The sequence below is a fragment of the Amphiura filiformis genome, chromosome 10, assembly GCF_039555335.1.
Source record: "Amphiura filiformis chromosome 10, Afil_fr2py, whole genome shotgun sequence".
Lineage (NCBI taxonomy): Eukaryota > Metazoa > Echinodermata > Ophiuroidea > Amphilepidida > Amphiuridae > Amphiura > Amphiura filiformis.
Window position 1 is genome coordinate 55,499,980 of NC_092637.1, and position 21,444 is coordinate 55,521,423.

Here is a 21,444-nt window from a genome sequence, read left to right on the forward strand (position 1 = left end):
ATAATACCCCCATAGCCCTACTTTGATACTTTTAAGAGTATTATTTTAATTACTGCTGTCAAACAGGGATATCACAGTTTGCAGGTGTATCAATGGTTTTATGGTTACATACATGCGTATATCCCTGTTTGACACGCTTTACTAATGCAAAACTCACCCATCAGACAGGTTCATTGCTGCCTCTATGTCCTTTATAAACTGACTGAGTGGTTTGAAGATCAATGTGATATTCTTAACACTAGGTTTACACACCATTTGGGTCTCCTCCCCAGCCTCTTCCTCTGTCTGCACTTTCCCATCCTGAGGAGAAAAACAAGAAGAAACGAGCAAAATTAGTACTTTGTTACTCAAGCTGATGATTATGGCGAGATTGCCCAACAAGTGTATAATACAAAGAATTTAGACTAAAACATTTCCTTCGCTCACAGTGCATAAATGCATCAACAGAAAAATCCCACACCTTGCTCATGTGAGGTCTATTGGATCATGGATGATTTAATAGTAAAGACGGTGGATCAATTCAGTTTCCTGTCAGGAAAAGACAGCAGTGTGGGCAATAATTAAATAAAGGTCTCCTTTTTTGGTAAGAATTTTTTTACTAGGCATTGCCCAGATATACTCACATGGCCATAGAACTCCTGTTTCTGTTCTCGTATGTAGTTTGTCATGCTAATTGCATGAGAGGAATGTTCAAATCTAAACAGCGGCACTTTTCGTTGTCTCGCATGTCTACGACGACTGAAATATACTCCGATATCGCTGGGAAAAAAGAAATAATATTACAATAATGCAACCGTATAAATAAGATGACTGTGCCAATTAAGGTAAGTTTCATCTTCATCTTTATATACAGTGCATCCTCAAAGTTGACTATTACTGCACCTTGAATATTAACATGGTGAGGCGAACAATTACATAGAAAGTTGTTCTATACAGTGCTTCATCCCAGTAATAAACCCTCCGCAGATTATGGAAGCTGGATGCTAGCAAGTCTGTGCCGAAATGCTTCAACAAACGGATCTGCAATGAGGGATGGAGGAAGATCATTCCACAGCTTGATGGCAAATGGAAAGAGGGAGCACTGGAAAGCCAAAACCCTTGCTCGTGGTTGGATGAACTTATGACTGTGGCCTCTCAGTGTGACATAATAAACAGCCTCTTGCCCTCACTTTACCCCATTAATATACAGATTTCGGTATCAGGTGAAAGTACCCTGTTCTCATGTCCACAGTGAAATTTTATGCTTGGAATATTTTCTATAGGCAGCATAGTATATTATGGTTTTTAAGTTTAATATCAAAGTAAGGACTGATAACACGAATCTGCCACCTGCAGTCATAAATGCAATTAATGCAATTTGCAATTTTAGGCTGTTTTCAATCTATAATATTGTCTAGGAACCATACATGTGCATCTGCTGTACATGTTACCCAGAGTTTCCTCACACCCATTTCACGGCGTGTCCGTCCCCGCGCAATCGCGTTCGCGCTGTGCACTATCGCGTGCTTGCTGTGTGCTATCGGGGAGTATCAACTGGGGTGTGCGCAGAGTACCGCATCACGCATCGGAAAGCATTACAGTGTGACTAACAGGTGCAGGTGCATCTCATCGGACCAATAGGCCTATTTTTAAGACATGATTAGCATAAAAATCATCAGTTATGGTAAGGTCTATATAACCCGCTTTGCGTTCACATTTCTCCCGATTGAATGGACGGCCTACATCCAGGCACTACTAGAATTTCGGGGTATTTTTGGGTCCTCCAATGTGGTAGCAGGACAGGGCTTGAAAGAGGCGAACGGTAGGTTTTATGGGTACCGAAGTAAGCGTCACAGCTACAAAACAGAGTTGACTAAGTTGTGTCTTAATCATTGAGGGTAATTAGAGATAGGCCTATCACGAGAGAACCGCCCAACCCGAGAACCGTGAAATCTAGTTTTATCATATTATCACAGACAGCAAGATCATCTTACTAGCAGTCTCTCTGGTTTGAGTTGTCATGTATCTTAGATCCATATACCCTTACACACCCACATCCTACACACCCTTTCTCATGTTGTTAGACATGATAAGACTTACGTTGGTGTTTCATTGAAGGCACTAGCAGTCTCTCTGGCTTGTGTTGTCATGTTTCTCACATCCAAGTAGTTATTCAACAAATATTGTAACTGCACATGAATAAGAAATGGATATACACACAATTTACATTATTTTAAGTACATTGTTTTACTAAAATCAGAAAAAAAAATCTTAACAACACACAGTCATGTTTAAGGGCAGGGATAAGAATTTACAAGCTCTGTATGGATTGGTTCAATGTGAACCTACCGGTCAAAACTCGACCATGCGCGCATCCAGAGTAGGGCTATTTGTATCATGCATTCGCAGTCAAGTTAGCTCAATCAATAAGGCGTTCGACTATGCTTCTGGGTTCAAACCCTGACTGTGGTTATTACGCTCTTGTGTACAAAATTGAGTTAGCTTGGAATTCCCCTGGACAATTCACAATATGTGACCGTTCACGGCGAATGAGCCGTAAATTCCTCCCCCGGTCAATTTTGTTTTATTTCGTGTTTAAAAAATAAACATCATAAACTTAAAAATGGCATATCATTTGACTTCAAACGATATCCAGAAGCGGGGTTATGGTTTGTTAAACTTTGCTCCTTCAACAAAATTATAGCTTTTTACGTTTTTACATATGTCTCTTTTTCCACATTGCTGGCAATAAATATCAAACAGTCATAATTGGCGGTCATTTCAAATCATCCCCAAGTCAACAAGGTTTAAGAAAGTTCTCTCATTGTTAATTGTTGGTTATGCATACCTGTACAGAATACAATGCCTGGTAACCCACCACTTGAACAGGATTTAGCAAAAGCAAACAAAGATCAGCGCTATTAAAAGTTCTATAGCCATCTAAGGTAGAAGCTTATTATCCACTTCAACAATAGGATTATTGATTAGTTTTTGACTATCAAAATGAGACAGATGTCGGTCCAGCTTAAGTTACCGATGAATATGACCTTCGTACACATTTTACACCGTAACTCAGAATACAATTTAGGGATTTACGGCTCATTTGTGTTGCCGGGTCACATATATTCACCTGTCTTCACAGGTTTCTGGTTAGACAAAAGTCTTATTTTTGCCCACCCACACTTAGGCCAAATTAAAAAAAAAAAGGTTTGTCTCAAAGCTCTCCAACTCTGAAAAACTAATGCGAAATGTGGTTTTTTTTTTGTTGTTGCTGTTTTTTTTCCAAAGATCCCTTTTCAAATGTGAAAAAAACCTCAAAGTCCCAATCTACTGTTTGAATTGTTGTATTTTAACAATAAAGTGATGCTGTAAGGGCTCATATTGAAATTCCCTTACACAGGAAGGTGTGCGCCATCCTGCAGCTTTCCTGTGCTAGCCTTCTTTTGTTAAAATCCTGGGCAGGGTGTATCACTGATGCATATAATCCATCCGCTTTATGACCGAGCTTTCCTGACTAGGCGCGCGCTTAGCGAGGGGAATCCTGCCTTCTTTCTGAGTGAAAACGTGGTAGGGTCTTTCAATATGAGCCCTAAAGTAATCTAAGAGCAGGAGTCTGGTCCCGTATTCAGTTACGTAGTTAAAAAAAAAAAAGAATTCCGGAGGTTTAAAAAAAAATTGTCAAAACGGCCTTTCGATCGTAATTTTTACACTTTTTCTGAAAAAAAGGGAATTAAAAAAAAAAAACTAATGCGGGTGAATAAACTAATGCGCTGGAGCTTTGAGACAAACCTTTTTTAATTTGGCCTTATCAAAACCATACAGCATGGTATATATTTTACCGAGGCCCCAAGGCCTCAATAAAGTTCTTCTTTAACCTGGGACACTCAATCAGTTGAAAACACAATTAATCATCTGTTCTTCCTTGAGGCCCAGGGATCAATACAACATTTACATAACATAATTATTAAGGTTTTTTAAAAATACTACATACATTCAAATACACGATAATATTGCAAATTTTGATAAATTGTCAATTGTGAAATGTCTAGGGTGTGTGGTTCTTAGCTGCTAGTCCCTGTGCAGTGGTTTTCATAGTGAGCTTTAGTGAGTTTCAGTCAGGTTAGGGTTAACCATTTTGACCAACATCAGTTTTACAAAAGAATTTTAAATGTTACATGTTACAACAAAGTGTTGTTTTTTTCCACTTTACTTACCACAGTTTGGATATTGGACCAAATTTCATCCATGGTGTAGAGTTGAATATCAGAGCCACCCTAAAAAAGAGAAAATATATACATGTACAAATTTATCTGTGTATTTATCTTCCGGAAAGGACTCATCAACTCAATATGACCCATTCAACATGTTTCTCCTTAGTAATTGCACAGAACTTAATTAGTTAGTACCTATAGTCCAACTACTCAGTGCCAATTAGTTATGACTATGATGAATATTTAAAGGTAACATGTAACTTTAACCCTAGAACTACGAGGGGGGGGGTTGTACCAACCCCCTTTTTATCCGTCACAAAAAAACGCACATGTTTTCGCCCAAACGTCTTAAGCTGATCGTAGATACATCCTTTGTGCTCATTTTAGTGATAAAATTTAGTAAAATCAATGATTTTCATTTGGCTCCTGTAAAATTATTCTAAGAGCTAATGACTTTTTACTTGTTAGTTACATTTTAAGTAGTCATTTCCTTTTACACTGAGGAAAAAATTCGGAGAAAATCACATGCTTGTAGAATTTTTAGCCGAAAATCAATCTTGCCTATATACTTTTGTACATAGCCAGAATTTCCCAAATTTGCATGGGCGCCAACACATTATGACGCCATAGCGACATTATGTGGGCCATATTTGTACTTATTTTGGTATCACTGGATAGAGGAGACATTGGTAGCAAATATAACGGTATGTGACGTTTCCCCCTTCGTAGTCTGTGTTACAAAATCTGGCTCAGTAATTCTATGGTTAATCATATAAGAGCTCAAGTCAGCTACTAGAACCCAAATTGCACAAATAAACACATTGAGATACACTTGGTCAAAGGAAGAATGATGAAAGTAACCATGTATTAAAGCTTATTACGGCATTGAGTACTATAAGAAATAAAACACTCACCGTGACTCGTTGTAATGAACCTAACACCGCCTTGTGTGCAGTCGCTACACATCTGAATTTCTCAAATGACTCATTGAGTAGCATTAAGAAATAAAACACTCACCGTGACTCGGTGTAATGAACCTAACACCGCCTTGTGTGCATTCGCTACACATCTGAATTTCTCAAATGACTCATTGAGTAGCATTAAGAAATAAAACACTCACCGTGACTCGGTGTAATGAACCTAACACCGCCTTGTGTGCATTCGCTACACATCTGAATTTCTCAAATGACTCATTGAGTAGCATTAAGAAATAAAACACTCACCGTGACTCGGTGTAATGAACCTAACACCGCCTTGTGTGCAGTCGCTACACATCTGAATTTCTCAAATGACTCATTGAGTAGCATTAAGAAATAAAACACTCACCGTGACTCGGTGTAATGAACCTAACACCGCCTTGTGTGCAGTCGCTACACATCTGAATTTCTCAAATGACTCATTGAGTAGCATTAAGAAATAAAACACTCACCGTGACTCGGTGTAATGAACCTAACACCGCCTTGTGTGCAGTCGCTACACATCTGAATTTCTCAAATAATGACTCTAATAATTCTAACAACAGTTTGGGTTGGTTATGCTGGGTCACATTTTCTCCTCGTAATTTGGCACTGTAATAGACAAACACATCATATTACAGCAATAAGGCCAAAAAAAAAAGTTGTTTGTTTGTCCTCCACCGCCCGCTCCTCAGATTAAGGCCTGACCAATATTTTTTTTTTTTTTCAATTTTTTTTTTTTAATAAAAATAAGTAAAATTCAATTTTTTTTTCAGTTTTGGAGTATCTCTGGACCTAGCTAGAGCTAAATGATCTTTCATGGTTGAAAATAAAAAAGCCCCAAAAAACATTTTGTGTCTTCATTATGCAAAGTTATAACTTGTGTTCATGTCATAGTCTATTATTTTTAGTGACTTCAAAATACATTGGATTTGAAATCATTCAAAGACTATGACATGAACATAAATTATAACTTTAACTGCATATTAAAGAAACAAAATGTTGTTTTTGTAACTTTTTTTAAGTCAACATGAATGATTGTAGCATTAATAGCTCTAGCTAGGTCCAGGAATATGCCAAATCCAAAAAAAAAAAAAAAAAAAAAAAAATCCGCCTACCCGCACGCCCTCTTTCAAAGCTGTGGAGGACAAACAAACAATTATTTTTTGGCCTAATAGAGGCATACTAACTGGGGGAAGGGTAGTAGGGGGTAGTTACCCCCCTCCCTGGCTAAAAATATACGGAGGATAATGACTAAAAGTTCCAATGTGCATAATTTGGGACTGTTTTAGGTCATTGAAATTAGGGACATGACGAGACATATGCTACTTTCAAGGATATAAATAAATCAAATGTTCTGCACAGTTAACCAGTGCCTTGCATGTCAAATGGGAACTGTTAATTGGTTATAGGGGGATGCTTGAGGATTTGTGGTTAGGCATTCACAACAGGATTGTCTATTGATAAGGCAAAGATTAATGTCTGTTTAGCTAGCCTGATCATCAGAATATAGACGAATCCAACGAGCCAAGTCATGGTCAGGATTTGGTCAGCCATATTTGGTTCCCCGCATGGTGTTGTGAGTGCCCAATTGTGTGGATTAAACCTGCTTAAAATTCAATGTTAGATTCTTTTGTGTTGTAAACTGTCATCATTCTTTTGTCTATGTGTAACACAGGTGATAGAATGAAGTTTAAAATACCCTTCAAGGCCGCATCATTTCACATTTTAGGTGAGATAGCTGGGTCCCCGTCATGGCTATGGCTGCCATTGAGGAGTAGGAATGCGTGAAATTGGATTCGTCTATACTTACTTTTCTGCTACTTCTGCCGTCGTTCTCTGCACTATTTTGTTCAGTTCTTTTCCTACATCACTCTTGATTGCCTGAAAGAAATGGATGAACTATATTAAAGTAAACAGTATAAAAATGCAAGTAATTTATTCTTCCTTATGGCTTCCTTGATGGCACAGTTGGTAAGAGCACTGGTCTAGATACCCAGGGGTCCCAGGTTCAACTCCTGGTCAAGGATGAAATTATTTTTCTTCCTTGGTCTACTCCAGGGAAAGAATAATTAATGTGCATACCATTAATGTTGAGTACCTCTTATTGGAGGCCTACGTACTTAATAAAATACAATGAATTAATGGGTGGGTTGTACAGCAATGTAGGCAACCCAAAAGATTTGCTTTATTTTTTGTATAACAGGTGGACATACCTTATTTACAGTACAATTTATTGCTCCCAAATATATTTTACAAAATAAGAACAATAATAATGAAAATGATAATAACAACAATGATGATGATGATGATGATGATGATGATGATGATGATAATGATAATAATGATAATAATGATAACAATAATAACAATAACAAAAATCAATTTTTAGTCATAAACAATATTTAATGGCTGCAAGCCTGCAATATATGTTTCAAAGGGAAGAAACACAAGAAAATAAATACAAAGCAATGCAAATATGAATACCCATGCTGGAAAAATGTCAACAAACAAACAATTACATATAAACAAACAAATGACAAACATAAAATTACACAGGAAATTATGCCACAACAAATCTTATGTTTTGAGGCAGCTTTTTAATAATGGGCTATGGAAGACATGATGATATATTGTTTACGTAGTGGAAGTGGATGTTGTTACTCATCCCTCACTGCATAACACAAGTTTATAAGTTAATTTTCACTAAATTAAAACTAGATTTTAATTTTAAATAACTTCACCAAAATGATTGAAATTTGGGTGAAAGTCATGTTTTTTATGATTTTTGGTGAATATTTCTCAAAGTTGGTAAAAATTCAAAAAACAAACAAACTTGTAAGGTTTCCTAGATATTTATAACTAGTGTTTGAAAATTAATTAAAAAACATTTTACTGAAGAATTTCTTGTCATGTTGGGGAGTCTCCAAAACTTTGGTTAAGGGATCTAGAATGAGCGTTTATTGCATTTCAACAGTATTTTTGTGGGACATGAGAGCACCTCAGACCTATCGAATTGCATTCTGAATACTGAAGCATGTCTTTCTGATATCAAATAATTTTCATTTTTGAAAATCACAATATAATACAAATTTTATGACAAATTATAAAATTTGATATTTTTCAAATTTTGATATATAACAGTCCTCAAGTAAATTATATAAATCTAATGATATATTCTTACATTTCATATTGAAGATATGGATTTTTTTCCCAAAAAGACCTAATTTGTTTTGGTGTTTTGGAAAAAAAAATCCATATCATCAATACGAAAGGTCAAAATTTTCAATTGATCGTCGGCTTTTCATCCCACCTACATACTATTTAAGTATAAATCATCAGATTTAGTAAGTTTACTTTAGTACTGTTAAATATCAAAAATATCAATTTTAATGATTTGCCATAAAATGTGTATTAAATTGCGAATTTCAAAAATCAAAATTATTTGATATCAGAAAGACATTCTCCGTATTCAGAATGCAATTCGATATGTCTGATGTGCTCTAATGTCCCAAAATAAATACTGTCCAAACGTTCATACCCCACCCCTTAAGTGTTTGCCATTCTAAATAAGCATATTATTATTTATATACATACTTGTATATGTGACCCGATCTGATCTAATCAGGCCAAAGTCGGAAATGTTGAAAATTGTGTTACTACCATTACTAATGATAACTTGCTCAGTACAGGGGTCTGAGAGACCACAAACCAAAAACGAGGGAACACGCTGAAGAACAGCGTAAAATCGGGGTAAAATGCCAAATATGGGCTGATAATTAAAAAAACAAAAAACAAGGAAATCAGCTGAAAAGAGGAACTCTCACAACCCTGTCAGTACCACACTAATTACTGATGATGAATCCCCAGGTCTATGGAATACTTAGTTGCAAAGTTATGAACATTTTATATGTTCATTTTTTTTTTATTGGTTTTTTCCCACCTACTTTTTGCCTATATCTCAGTTTCATTATAGCCAACTTTAGCCTGATTGGATCAGATTGGGTCACATGTTAGACCAACAATTTAGCAGTTATGAGGTGCACCTGTAATTTAAGTTAATGTACTTGACACTTTCAAATTAAGGCTCTCACCAATTCCCGGGTACACGAGTTCCCGCCCATCATTGGCCTACCCGGGTTGATCAAAGTACCCGAAAAACACAAAATTTGAAGAAAAAAAAGTTATAAGTCCTAAATTACTTGTTATTCAAGGTTGGAAAACAGAAAATTACTGCTATTTAAAAAAAGAAATTGCTAATATTTTTTTCAAAGTTGGATAAGGTTGTACATTGTACTTGAGTACATTACTTTTGCTTCTATTATATTGAAAGCTAACAATTTAAAATAGCAATTTCTTTTTTTTTTCTTCTTTTTTGTTTTTGTAGCAGTATTTCTCCGGTTTCCCGCCTTGAATAACGAGTAATTTAGGGCCTATAACTTCTTTTGTTTTTTTCAATTTTTGTAAATTTTTTTACATAATTACCCGTTAGTTGAAAGCCCTATTTCAAATGTAATTTTAAGTCTTACTGTAGAATTATATTATTTGTTGAAAAAGATTTGACTTGTACATGTATATAGCTTTTGTAGCATACCTCATTGATACCTTCAAGTCTAATAAGCAGTAGCAATGATTCCAATAATATTATCATGAATGCCTCGGGTTCTTCCTCAGGGTCTGCGTAAGGAAACCCATCATCTATCACTACATAGGCAGACAAACAAACAAACAAACAGACAATTGTACAAACATATGTTGGGACATACATGTAATAACAAACAAACAACAAATGCAACAAACAATACCGTAAAAGTTTGCCTAATGGCGCTATGGGCTCCCGTGACATAACTGGAATTAAAGTAAGTGCCCTCCCATAAAAATTCCACCAGTAAATAAGGGCACAACATGCTTAATTCTTGTTGGATTTTTAGAGGAGGGAGCTCTCTATTTGTACATGAAATTTTCTCCAAGGCAAAGGAGCCCAGGTGCGTCATTAGGCGAAAATTTACGGTATACAATTAAACATACAGATAGATGCAAGTTATATGGGGGATGTATTTTTATCGGTATGTTCATGAAACAGACAGACAGACACCCACCCAGACAGACAGACATGAGATAAGCAAACGTGCATATAAACGTACATACAGAATGCATCTGGGAGAAAGTGGCAAAATATTTAAAACCAAAAATTGGCGGTATCCCTCATGCCCATTGCTACTACCACTGCATAATGGATTATTCAAGTTGAAATCCGTACACCCTCTGGACGACATGACCTCATATCTTCCATTCCTCATCTACAAACATAGAATGACCTTTGAATTTGTTAAGGTACAAAAACTCATACTCCAAAGTTCAGATCAATTTTTGAACCTTAAAGTTCACTGACCTATCATGCCACTGGATATGAGAGGATTTTGCCTCATAGTTAATAGTCTCAGCAAACACAAAACGCTTTTACCGAAAACAATTAAAAAGTCGGTTTAAGGGTATGAAACATTTTAACAACATTCAGAAAATAATTAGAATTCTGATAAAAATAAGAACAGTGAGTGGCATCTATGATGTAGTAAAATTTGAGTTTGGGGCTTATAAAAATGAATGAGGGCCAGTAGACCTGAATGGCGCTGGAAAATTTTGGCTAAAATCCAACAATGCAACATGTTGGCTTATATTCTAACATTGGTTGTGACCACATGCTATCACAAACACAATATTAGTATTAATAAACAGCAATACAAAGATAATATTAAAACAACTCCTCTAACCCAATTGGCACTACCTGTCAAATTATCAGCCTCTAACAACTATTTTGATTGGTTACAAAGAGGGTTATATCATATCAATGGTAAGAGTGCCCAGTTGGGGTGAAGGGGATCAGTGTTTACTCAGAGGCTGTATGTTGCAATTTTGGTCCAGTAAAAATTTGATTTCGCATACAAGACTTTACAATTTTCTATCACAATTTCACAATTTGAGGAACTTTCTGTAAACAATGCTTCATTTGGCCCACCTAATTCCACAGAGAGAGTAAACACTAAAGGGGATTAAGCTTAATATATATAGTGCTAAGAGATCTAAAAGCTGTTTTGATTGGTTATTCTGAAGATTGTATTATGTAATTGACCAATCAGAGGCATTGTAAGAAAGTAGTGCCCATGGGGTTAATGTGCATCCCATGGCACCCATTCAATCAGGTGAAAAAGGGGAAAAATATGGAAAATTTTAAATATGGAAATCAACTTAAAAAAAAAGAAGAGAACATTCTTGAATCAGGTTACCTGGACTTGTGCATCCAAGCTAATGAGCTTCCCTGTGTGCTGGTAATGTAAGAATATAGAGTACACAGAAAAAGACACACACATACATGTAGCTATAATCGAAGCAAGAGATAAACAAACTATACTATGATCAGCTCGTAATACGTGAGAAATATTTGTTTTTTGTTACTGCTCACGTCCAACTTACGGCTGCGTAAATTCACAAAACAAAATTGATTCCCGAGTTTGATTGGCAGCGAGGGTGAAAATAAGAGAGCTTAAACCAGGGGCCACTTTGGTAAAAAAGTAGCTCTTAGTTCACCAAGATTTGGAGTGAGCCAGGGGCTGCTTTGGATGAACAAGGGGCACTTACCAGAGGTGAAAATAAGGAGTGATACTTTTGCATAAAAAGGGCACCTGGTTCAGCAAAATTAACTAGGAACCAGGAGCCAGTGTCATGAGAAAAGTGCCCCCTGGTCAACTAAAATTGAGATGGAAACAGGGGCCATTTCAGAGTTTCACCCTTGATTGGCAGATAACATGAGATGCAAACTAGTCTCAGATAATAGATGCACAAAACTCACTTGTAAGCATTGCATAAAATGGTCTGATTATAGGTTACATATATACTCCAGGTATGCTGGGATGTATACTTGAGCCAAAAAAGTATCCTTACACTTGGAAAAATAATCACAATTTCAAAACTGAACCATATTGTGGTAAATTTTTATTTTTTATTTTAATGCACTATCGAATCTGGTACATTATGACACCCAATTGAATTCAATGTGACTTCAAGAAGCAAAGTTACAAGCATTTGATTAGATGAAGGTCCAGTTTTAAATGTGACAAACTGGCCCATTCAAAACTCCACGGACTAGACATCTATCTGGTTTCAGAGTGGTGAATGGCTAATTTGTGCGTGCCTTTAAATTAAAACAAAAGGAACAAAAGGAACTGAAACAAAAGAGCTGACAAATAAAACGAAAGTTATGAAAAGTACAGAGAAAAGCTGAAATAAAAGCTGCTTTAAATAAAGCTTCATTGAAGAAACTGTGTTGTCTCTTTGTTGCGCTTGTCAAAATCTTTTTGCGCCTTGTATAGGCTTGATTGTTACTTTTAAAACTGGACCTTCGTCTATTCAATTGCTTGTAACTTTACTTCTTGAGGTCACATTGGATTCAATGTGGTTTGTGCAGGATTAGATAGTGCATCTATTAAAAAACAAATTTAACCCAATATGGTTCAGTTTTGAAATTGTGATTATTTTTCGAAGTGTAAGGATACTTTTTTAGTGCAATATAGTTTACTTTGCAACCCCTTTTATCAAGAGGGTACACTCATGTTGCGTAGTATGTGCCGAGTAAGACAAGCTATTATTTTCATTTACCAAAAACCCCTATTGCAGTGGGCTACTTCACTTGAAATCCACACTCCCCATGTGGAAGATTTTGGAAATATATTCCAAAGGGGGAGTATGAATTTCAAATGGAATCAGCACATTAACCAATTCTATTTGAAACTCACCCTGCATCTGTGGAAGACTCAGTTTGAAACTTTCTCAGAGGGTGTACGAAATTCAAATGGAACTGCGTAATAAGCTTATTCCATTTGAAATTCATACTCCACCTTTGGAGCATATTTCCAAAATCTTCCACAGGAGCATAATAACCCATTTTGTCAACATAATCTGTCACTGATGATAAACCTTCAGTTGAGATGTGCCGGAGGCCTAATCGTTTCATGAAGTGTGCAAGACAAATTGCTACACTCACTGTGTTGGTCACAGCATATTTTCCAAAGCATTGTCATGATACAAAGGAATGCATCGCCGTTCATAATCTGCTACACATTTTGAGACAATTGCACAATACAAAGACAAAGAGGTGGACAAGACAAAACAAACATGTAAGGATTCAACCATAGTCATAATAAGTTTTTTGACACCCACCACTCATCATAATTACAAAACAAATACAGACAAACGCAGTGAGCATAAAAATATAGATTAAGATAAATGCACAAATGAGTCATGGTAGATTCTCAGTCTATAACCGCAAGAAGTGACCACACATGACCAGTGCAGCAGGTCAGTTGCGATGCCTGATGAAGTCTGGTGGTTCCAGATGCAACATATAGTGAAATTGTTAAAAGTAAGTTGCCGTATTAGATTTATGAATTTTAAACTCGGTTGAAAACTACTGGGTGACTTTTAAAGAACATTTACTCATTTGTGACATGATCAAGGGGAATGAGTTGGATGTCGCTTTTATATTGTTTTAAATTGCTCATAACTCGGTAACCAGATGTCCATTTTTTGATGGGGTTTGCGTCAAAATGTAGCATTTTTAAACTTGTAAAAATTGAAGTAAAATACTTCTAATTCCAACTTGCCGACATGTGACTCATTTCCCTTGATCATGTCACATTTATAACCGCTAGTGTAAAGTAGTGAAACTGACTCGACCAGAACTCAGAAAGGCGATATGATGTTCATTTTTATGCTAATTGAGTACTGTGATTGACTTGAGCAGGACTCAGGAAGGCGATATGATGTTCATGTGAGTACTTAACTTGAAGTGAGCAACTCAGACACAAATACTGAAAAGTGCACACACAGACACATTGGTAAACATAAGGACACTGAGAAGACATGGACAGACAGCAACTTATCACTCACACACTGACCAATGGAAGCACACAGACACAATGATAAGCATAGAGACACTGACAAGACATGGAAAGACAGCAACTCGGACACAAACAATGTCCAGTACAAAACACACATACACATGACAGACATAAAGACACTGACAAGACATGGAAAGACGGCAACTTATGCGGCCTACACATGTTCAATATTATTGTGCAATATCAAAGACCCTGGATACTAAATCTACCACTGTGCACTCTTGTTGAGTGTGTGTGCAGCTATATGTAGGGTCTTTGATATTGCCCAATAAAATTGAACGTGTATGGGCCTCATTAGATAAAAACACTGTCCAGTGCAAACACACAGACACAATGACACACATAGAGACACCAAGACAACATGGGACCGCAGCAATGACATCCACAAAGACACCAAGACGTTCAGAAGAGAAAACTGATTCCAATACCTCAATTGCCTCTGGTATCCTTTTGAGTAAAGACAAAGACTCCACCAATACGGCCATGTAATGCTCCGGGTTTTCATAGGGGTCTTCTTTTAGGTCTTCTCTTATAGGTTTATTGTACTCCTCATCACTATCAACTATTATCAAGGATTCTGAATAACAATAGATGAGTAATAACAGTCAGGGTTGCCGATTGGCCAAAAAGAAGTTTTCATTATCAATTGGACCAATCAGCAATTGTTAGAATAATTTCACTACGCAAAAAAATTGGGGTGAATTATTTGCAAAGCTCCATTCTGATTGGTGATTAAAGTGAAGATATCATGTAATTGATATCATCATGTAATTTTTTATTTAAATCGATTTAAAAACAAATAATTTTCTATTCCAAGACGTGCTATACCCATGATAAGGTCAAAAGAGACCAGTGGAATGCTGAACATAGCAATCGTATCAGGTAATTTACACAAAAATTAAAATTTCATGTTTTAACATGTGAAAATTTAAAAGAAAAAATTTGGTAAAATCATGGGATAAACCTGTTGAATTCTGCACCCTGAAGATGAATTTTTAGCAATAAAAAATGAAGAGCTTATTTCCAAACCGTGTTAAGGCAATAGAAACAAATGAGTTCGATCTTTCGATCGACCATTGATGCTTGGTCGATCCTTATTATTTATGAAATCAATTAATTTACTATTGTTAATTGTGATTAAATAGTAATTTGTGCCTGTAGTGATATTGACCAATATAAATTTAGCGTTAATTCTGATTAATTAGTTGATAGTTTATTAATAACAAGCATCGAAGCAGCATCGACGTTCGATCCAAAGATCGAACATATTTGTTTCTGGTGCCTAAGTCCACAAGATTCACTTTGAAAAAACTAGGAATTATGGCAATGAAAAAATAGTTAGATTTCTAATAAAAGTACTGTGAAGTGAAGGTGACATAATAGATAAAATGAGATCATAAAGGTATTTTAATTGTCTCCAAAAAGTGTAGAACTTAAGTATTAGAAATGAATAAAACAGTCAATTGAAAAGGGCAGTTGCATGGCTCATAAAATTGGGCTATTCCAGTTGAAATACATACACCCCCTATTAGGGTGCATCAAACGCCCCTCATTTCAAGCATATTTTTTCTACCTAGTCTTAAAATGTGCCATTGGGCTAGAAAACACCGTGTAAAATTTGAAGAAAATTGGAGGTGGTCTAGGGTGGCCTCGGTGGCGTTGAAGTTGCGAGGTATTGAAATTGCCTTCTTACATACGGCAGCTATTTAGAAACACCTTTGTTACCACATGATAAAATAGCTGCCATTTGTTTCATTGCCTACAGTGATACTGAGTGATCATAATGGATATCAAAAAGTTCCAAAATAAAAACAATAATCATGCATAAGGTTTAGAATCCTCACTTATCAATTTACAAAGGAATAGCTGCCATATGTGCTATTTTCCAATAATGACTGTATGTTGTTTATCCTCCTAGTTCAGTAATATATGTTGGTTTCTTGACAATGCTGCAGGTTTAAATGATATTTGTTTCTGCAAAAACACATAAATAAGGTATCCTAATGCTCAGAACCATTCATTTCTAACATAGTATAACACCAATGCCTATCATTCATAGCAGTTGGGAATGATGCAGATTTCAATATCTGAGAAATTTTGAGCTGTAATTAACTTCAAACGACCTGGGGTACTGCATAAGTCCAGATGGATGGTAAAAGTCTTGTATTCAATAAAGATCTGTCTCCTAGAAGAATCCACTTTCTGCAGGAACGATCACCAAGAAGCAGCAGTTATCAAAGTTGCCAGACTTTGTGACTTTCGTAACACTAACTTGGTGGAGTATTTGCAGTGTTGTTGATGCTCCTTGGAATGATCTGCAGCTCTTTCACAGTGTTACTATGCTGTGAACCCTGATGTCTCCAGCAGCGCTGACAAAGCCTCTGGTACTTAACACCTGAAATGGTACCACTTTCCTCTTTAGCAGCAAGATACCTGAGGATACAACGGTTGGCTGATAGACTCCTTAAGCTTCAACCAAGTGAAGAAATACCCAGGAGAAATACAAGCACCAAGAGACAGATTTGGCACAGGTTTGCATGGTTTGAGAAACCAAAGTTCCCAGAAGATATATCAATGAGTCCACTATTTTAGATTATTTAGTGTCACAAGACTTCTGGTTTTATAGCAATTCAGCATCTCCACATCAACCCCACTTGGGCCAGTTGTTAACAGTTTCTGTGAGGAATTCCAGGTTGTTAACTGCCGCTTCTTGGTGACCGTTCCTGCAGAAAGTTGCTTTAAAATGGATTCTTCTAGGAGACAGATCTTTATTGAATACAAGAAATTTGCCATCCATCTAGACTTATGCAGTGCCCCAGGTCATTTTAACTTAATTATAGCTCAAAATTTCCCAGATGTTAAAATTTGCATCATTCTCAACTTCTATGAACGATAGGCATTGGTGTTATTATATAGGCCTACTATTATTATCTATTCCAAATTTGATGACACCTCTGTCACTTTCAAAGAGGTATTAGGGGAAATTGATGAGACAGGTGCCCTGTTCAATTCTAAGCAAAATTAATGCTGTATTGATTTCAGATTTATTTGCTTCAATGCATCACAGATTTAAATTTACTTTTAAAATGTAAGTATCTGTGATTGCATTCACATTCACGAACCTCCTCTCACAGTGAATGGAATTTATCCAGTGTGACGTCACTAGGTGTCACCATAGCTGGAACGTATAATATAAATGAATGGTTCTTAGCATTAGGAATACCTTATTTATGTGTTTTTGCAGAAAAAAATATCATTTAAACCTGTAGCATTGTCAAGAAACCAACATATATAGGAGGATAAACAACATATACAGTCATTATTGGAAACTATCACATATGGTAGCTATTCCTTTGTAAGTTGATAAGTGAGGATTCTAAACCTTATGCATGATTATTGTTTTCATTTTGGAACTTTGTGATATCCATTATGATCACTCAGTATCACTGTAAGCAATAAAACAAATAGCAGCTATTTTATCCTGTGGTAACAAGGATGTTTCTAAATAGCTGCCGTATGTAAGAAGGCAATTTCAATACCTCACAACTTCAACGCCACTGAGGCCACCCTAGACCACTTTCAATTTTTTTCAAATTATACACAGGGTGTTTTCTAGCCCAATGGAACATTTTAAGACTAGGTAGAAAAAATCTGCATGACATGAGGGGCGTTTGATGCACCCTACCCCCTATGGAAGACATAACCTTAATCTCCCACACAGGGAATGTAGATTTCAAGTGGAGTCCCCATTCAGGTAACCCTATTTAAAATTCACTTCGTGTGGACCAATAAGGTCATGTCCTCCATAGGGGTTATAAGAATTTCAACTGGATTAGCCTGTTGTCTAAATAACTGAAAAAACACTATCAATCACGACTTACTTGCATTTTGCGCTCTTACAGCAGCTCTCCGCGCTGAGTTGGCCAGTTCTAAGAGTGTAGGTTTCTGCTTAGAGGGCGCTATATCAAACCCACCGGAGCTGCGTATTGAGCTCGCTCTCACAAATGATGGCTGGAATGTGGCTGTGGATCTGTCGTATATCTGCTGGTTTAATTCTTTGATTAGATCTTGATGCAAAATCTGAAATAAACAAGTACAGTAAATTATGCGGTGCGTAAAATGTGTCCCTGACAGGAGGTTGGTTATCGGGCTTTCATGGTTGTTAAAAAAACCTAATTTTTTTAAACATATTTGCAGAATGACCTCCAGTGACCCCTAGATGACATTTAACCTTACACCTGTGACATCACACATGGTTGAGCATTTAAATTTCCAGTCTTAAAGTCTTAAATTCACCCAATGTCCATATATCTTTCAGATCACCATCCAACATTGACTACGGTTTTAGTGACTACAATCATGGAAAACAATTGGCACACTTGGACTGTTTTTTAGCGAATTTCTGCCCCTACTCCTCCAATATTTAATATTGGACATTATATGTGATACGATTAAGGGAAATGAGTCGGATGTCGCTAATATTGATTTTGAGATATTAACTAAGAAAGTGTTTAAATTCTTTTGTTTTATATTGTTTTTAGCGATTGATTAATTCATGTAACTTTGCAAAGAAGAGTCGTATCAACATGGGGTTTTCAGTTTCTGCAAGCTCTAAATGTCCTTTTTAGAGACCTCTGTAAAACTCATTTTCGACCAGGGTCGACATGCGACTCATTCCCCTAGATCATGTCACATATACAGAAAGATGTGGGTGAGGATGGGTGGAGTACAGGCTGACGTCAGTACGTTAAGTACATGACTGACTTCTGCCGCAAGCCTTCACTGAAAATTGGTATGGCCGCATACATTTGTTTTGAGCAAAAGTGCCGGCTATTTTTTTTTCACTGATTGTAGCTTTGAAGTATGAAGGTACTGCATAGCTATAGTATAACAGAACTACAGGGTGTCCCAAAAAAAAGAGGCCCCACATTGCGTCCTCTTTTTCTCCTATTTCTGAAAAGTTGATCAAATAGATTTTGGTATGTAAAGAAACCCTAAATCGTTAGCTTTAATAAACCAAAACAATTCTTTCAATCGGCTCACAATTTTTGAAGATATGCCCTCTTTAAGAAATGTACCCGTTTTTCACTCTGTCCACGGATGAGGTTTGGCTACATCAAAGATTTAAACGAAACACACGGTTAATGACATGGATAGATAATAGCATTAGTCTTGGGAAAGCATTCACTATAAGCGAGGATCACCAGCTAGCTTCAAACATCTTCGCAACCCAGACACTGCTGCATTCATAAGTATCCGGCGCACAAGGCCTTAAGGATGGTACATAACGCAAATTAATGCAATGAGAACTAGTTCTGAAACCTGTATTCGCCACGGAGGCAACCAGGTAGAGGGCAGAGCAGCACAGTAACCTCACTTCAAAAGAACCAAAGACAAAATAAACATCCCTTTTCAGGGCTACCTTTTATTCCAAAAGAGAAATGACTTATGTTGTCAATAAAAAGAAAGCAAGAAACGAGAAAAACATAAGTAATTGCAAGTATAGCAAAAGAAGTCCCATCACACATCAATTTCGCCCGAATTAATGACACTTAACAAAATCCATAACCCATAAGCCCACCGGTAAAGCCCATTCCCTTAAATAAAGTTGTTATTTTATAAAGTTATCAGCGAGGAATGTTTTATATTCATGCATGGTATATGCACTTTTCAATCTTTGAAGTAGCCAAACCTCCTCCGTGGACAGAGTGAAAAACGGATACATTTCTTTAAAAGGACATATCTTCAAAAGTTATGAGCCGATTGAAATAATTGTTTTGGTTTATTAAAGCAAACGATTGAAGGTTTCTTTACATACCAAAATATATTTGATCAACTTTTCAGAAATAGGAGAAAAAGGGCGCAATGTGGGGCCTCTTTTTTTGGGGACACCCTGTATAATTCAAGTTAAAATAGTGTCACTTTTAAATTTATTTTAAAAATAAATTACTCAAGAATTTTTTGTTACGTTTCCAAAAAAAATTTGGGTAAAAAAAACACACAATGTTTTTTTTTTTATTTTATCCATACTTGAGCATTTTTGGACCTCACAGATGGATTCGTCAAGTCTTTGCCATGCATTCTAAATATGTATACTTTTATATACTTTAGACCAACAATTTAGGCTTGTGGATCAACGTTTGGGCGTTGTGCTTGTGCGTAGCACACTATAAATCACTATGCTTTATTTTTTTATGAGGCTCAAAAGTTTCCATAATTCCAGGGTTAAGATCACTCTTAATCCTAGTTAATGTTACCTCTTTGTGGTTGAGCATTTCCAGTCTTAATTCACTCAATGCTTCCACACCTTTCAGATCTCCCTCCAACATAGCTACGGTTTTAGTCATAATCTATAATCCAAGTTAATCCTAGTTAATGTTACCTCTTTGTGGTTGAGCATTTCCAGTCTTAATTCACTCAATGCTTCCACACCTTTCAGATCTCCCTCCAGCATGGCTACGGTTTTAGTCATAATCTATAATCCAAGTTACTGTTTCACTTAATCCTAGTTAATGTTACCTCTTAATTTGTGGTTGAGCATTTCCAGTCTTAATTCACTCAATGCTTCTACACCTTTCAGATCACCCTCCAGCATGGCTACAGTTTTAGTCATAACCTATAATCCAAGTTACTGTTTCACTTAATCCTAGTTAATGTTACCTCTTTGTGGTTGAGCATTTCCAGTCTTAATTCACTCAATGCTTCCACACCTTTCAGATCTCCCTCCAGCATGGCTACGGTTTTAGTCATAATCTATAATCCAAGTTACTGTTTCACTTAATCCTAGTTAACTTTACCTCTTTGTGGTTGAGCATTTCCAGTCTTAATTCACTCAATGCTTCTACACCTTTCAGATCTCCCTCCAACATGGCTACGGTTTTAGACATAATCTATAATCCAAGTTACTGTTTCACTTAATCCTAGTTAACTTTACCTCTTTGTGGTTGAGCATTTCCAGTCTTAATTCACTCAATGCTTCTACGCTTTTCAGATCACCCTCCAGCATGGCTACGGTTTTAGTCATAATCTATAATCCAAGTTACTGTTTCACTTAATCCTAGTTAATGTTACCTCTTTGTGGTTGAGCATTTCTAGTCTTAATTCACTTAATGCTTCTACACCTTTCAGATCTCCCTCCAATATGGCTACGGTTTTAGTCATAATCTATAATCCAAGTTACTGTTTCACTTAATCCTAGTTAATGTTACCTCTTTGTGGTTGAGCATTTCTAGTCTTAATTCACTCAATGCTTCTACGCCTTTCAGATCATCCTCCAGCATGGCTACGGTTTTAGTCATAATCTATAATCCAAGTTACTGTTTCACTTAATCCTAGTTAACTTTA

The 21,444-nt window shown here is 36.4% G+C and overlaps 1 protein-coding gene and 1 non-coding gene across 2 annotated transcripts in view; one reads left to right on the plus strand and one right to left on the minus strand.

Annotated features, from left to right (window-relative positions):
* The window catches only part of LOC140163041 (exocyst complex component 4-like), a 97,446-nt gene that overhangs the window by 55,729 nt on the left and 20,273 nt on the right, over positions 1–21,444 (minus strand). The window contains 9 exon segments of the mRNA XM_072186385.1: positions 158–300; positions 624–759; positions 2,080–2,168; positions 4,194–4,253; positions 5,620–5,758; positions 6,960–7,030; positions 11,431–11,469; positions 14,529–14,677; positions 17,982–18,180. Of these exon segments, the coding sequence (XP_072042486.1) occupies positions 158–300; positions 624–759; positions 2,080–2,168; positions 4,194–4,253; positions 5,620–5,758; positions 6,960–7,030; positions 11,431–11,469; positions 14,529–14,677; positions 17,982–18,180 (1,025 nt within the window).
* On the plus strand, positions 7,103–7,176 carry Trnas-aga (transfer RNA serine (anticodon AGA)). Its single transcript has one exon. It is a non-coding gene; the product is annotated as a tRNA-Ser (tRNA).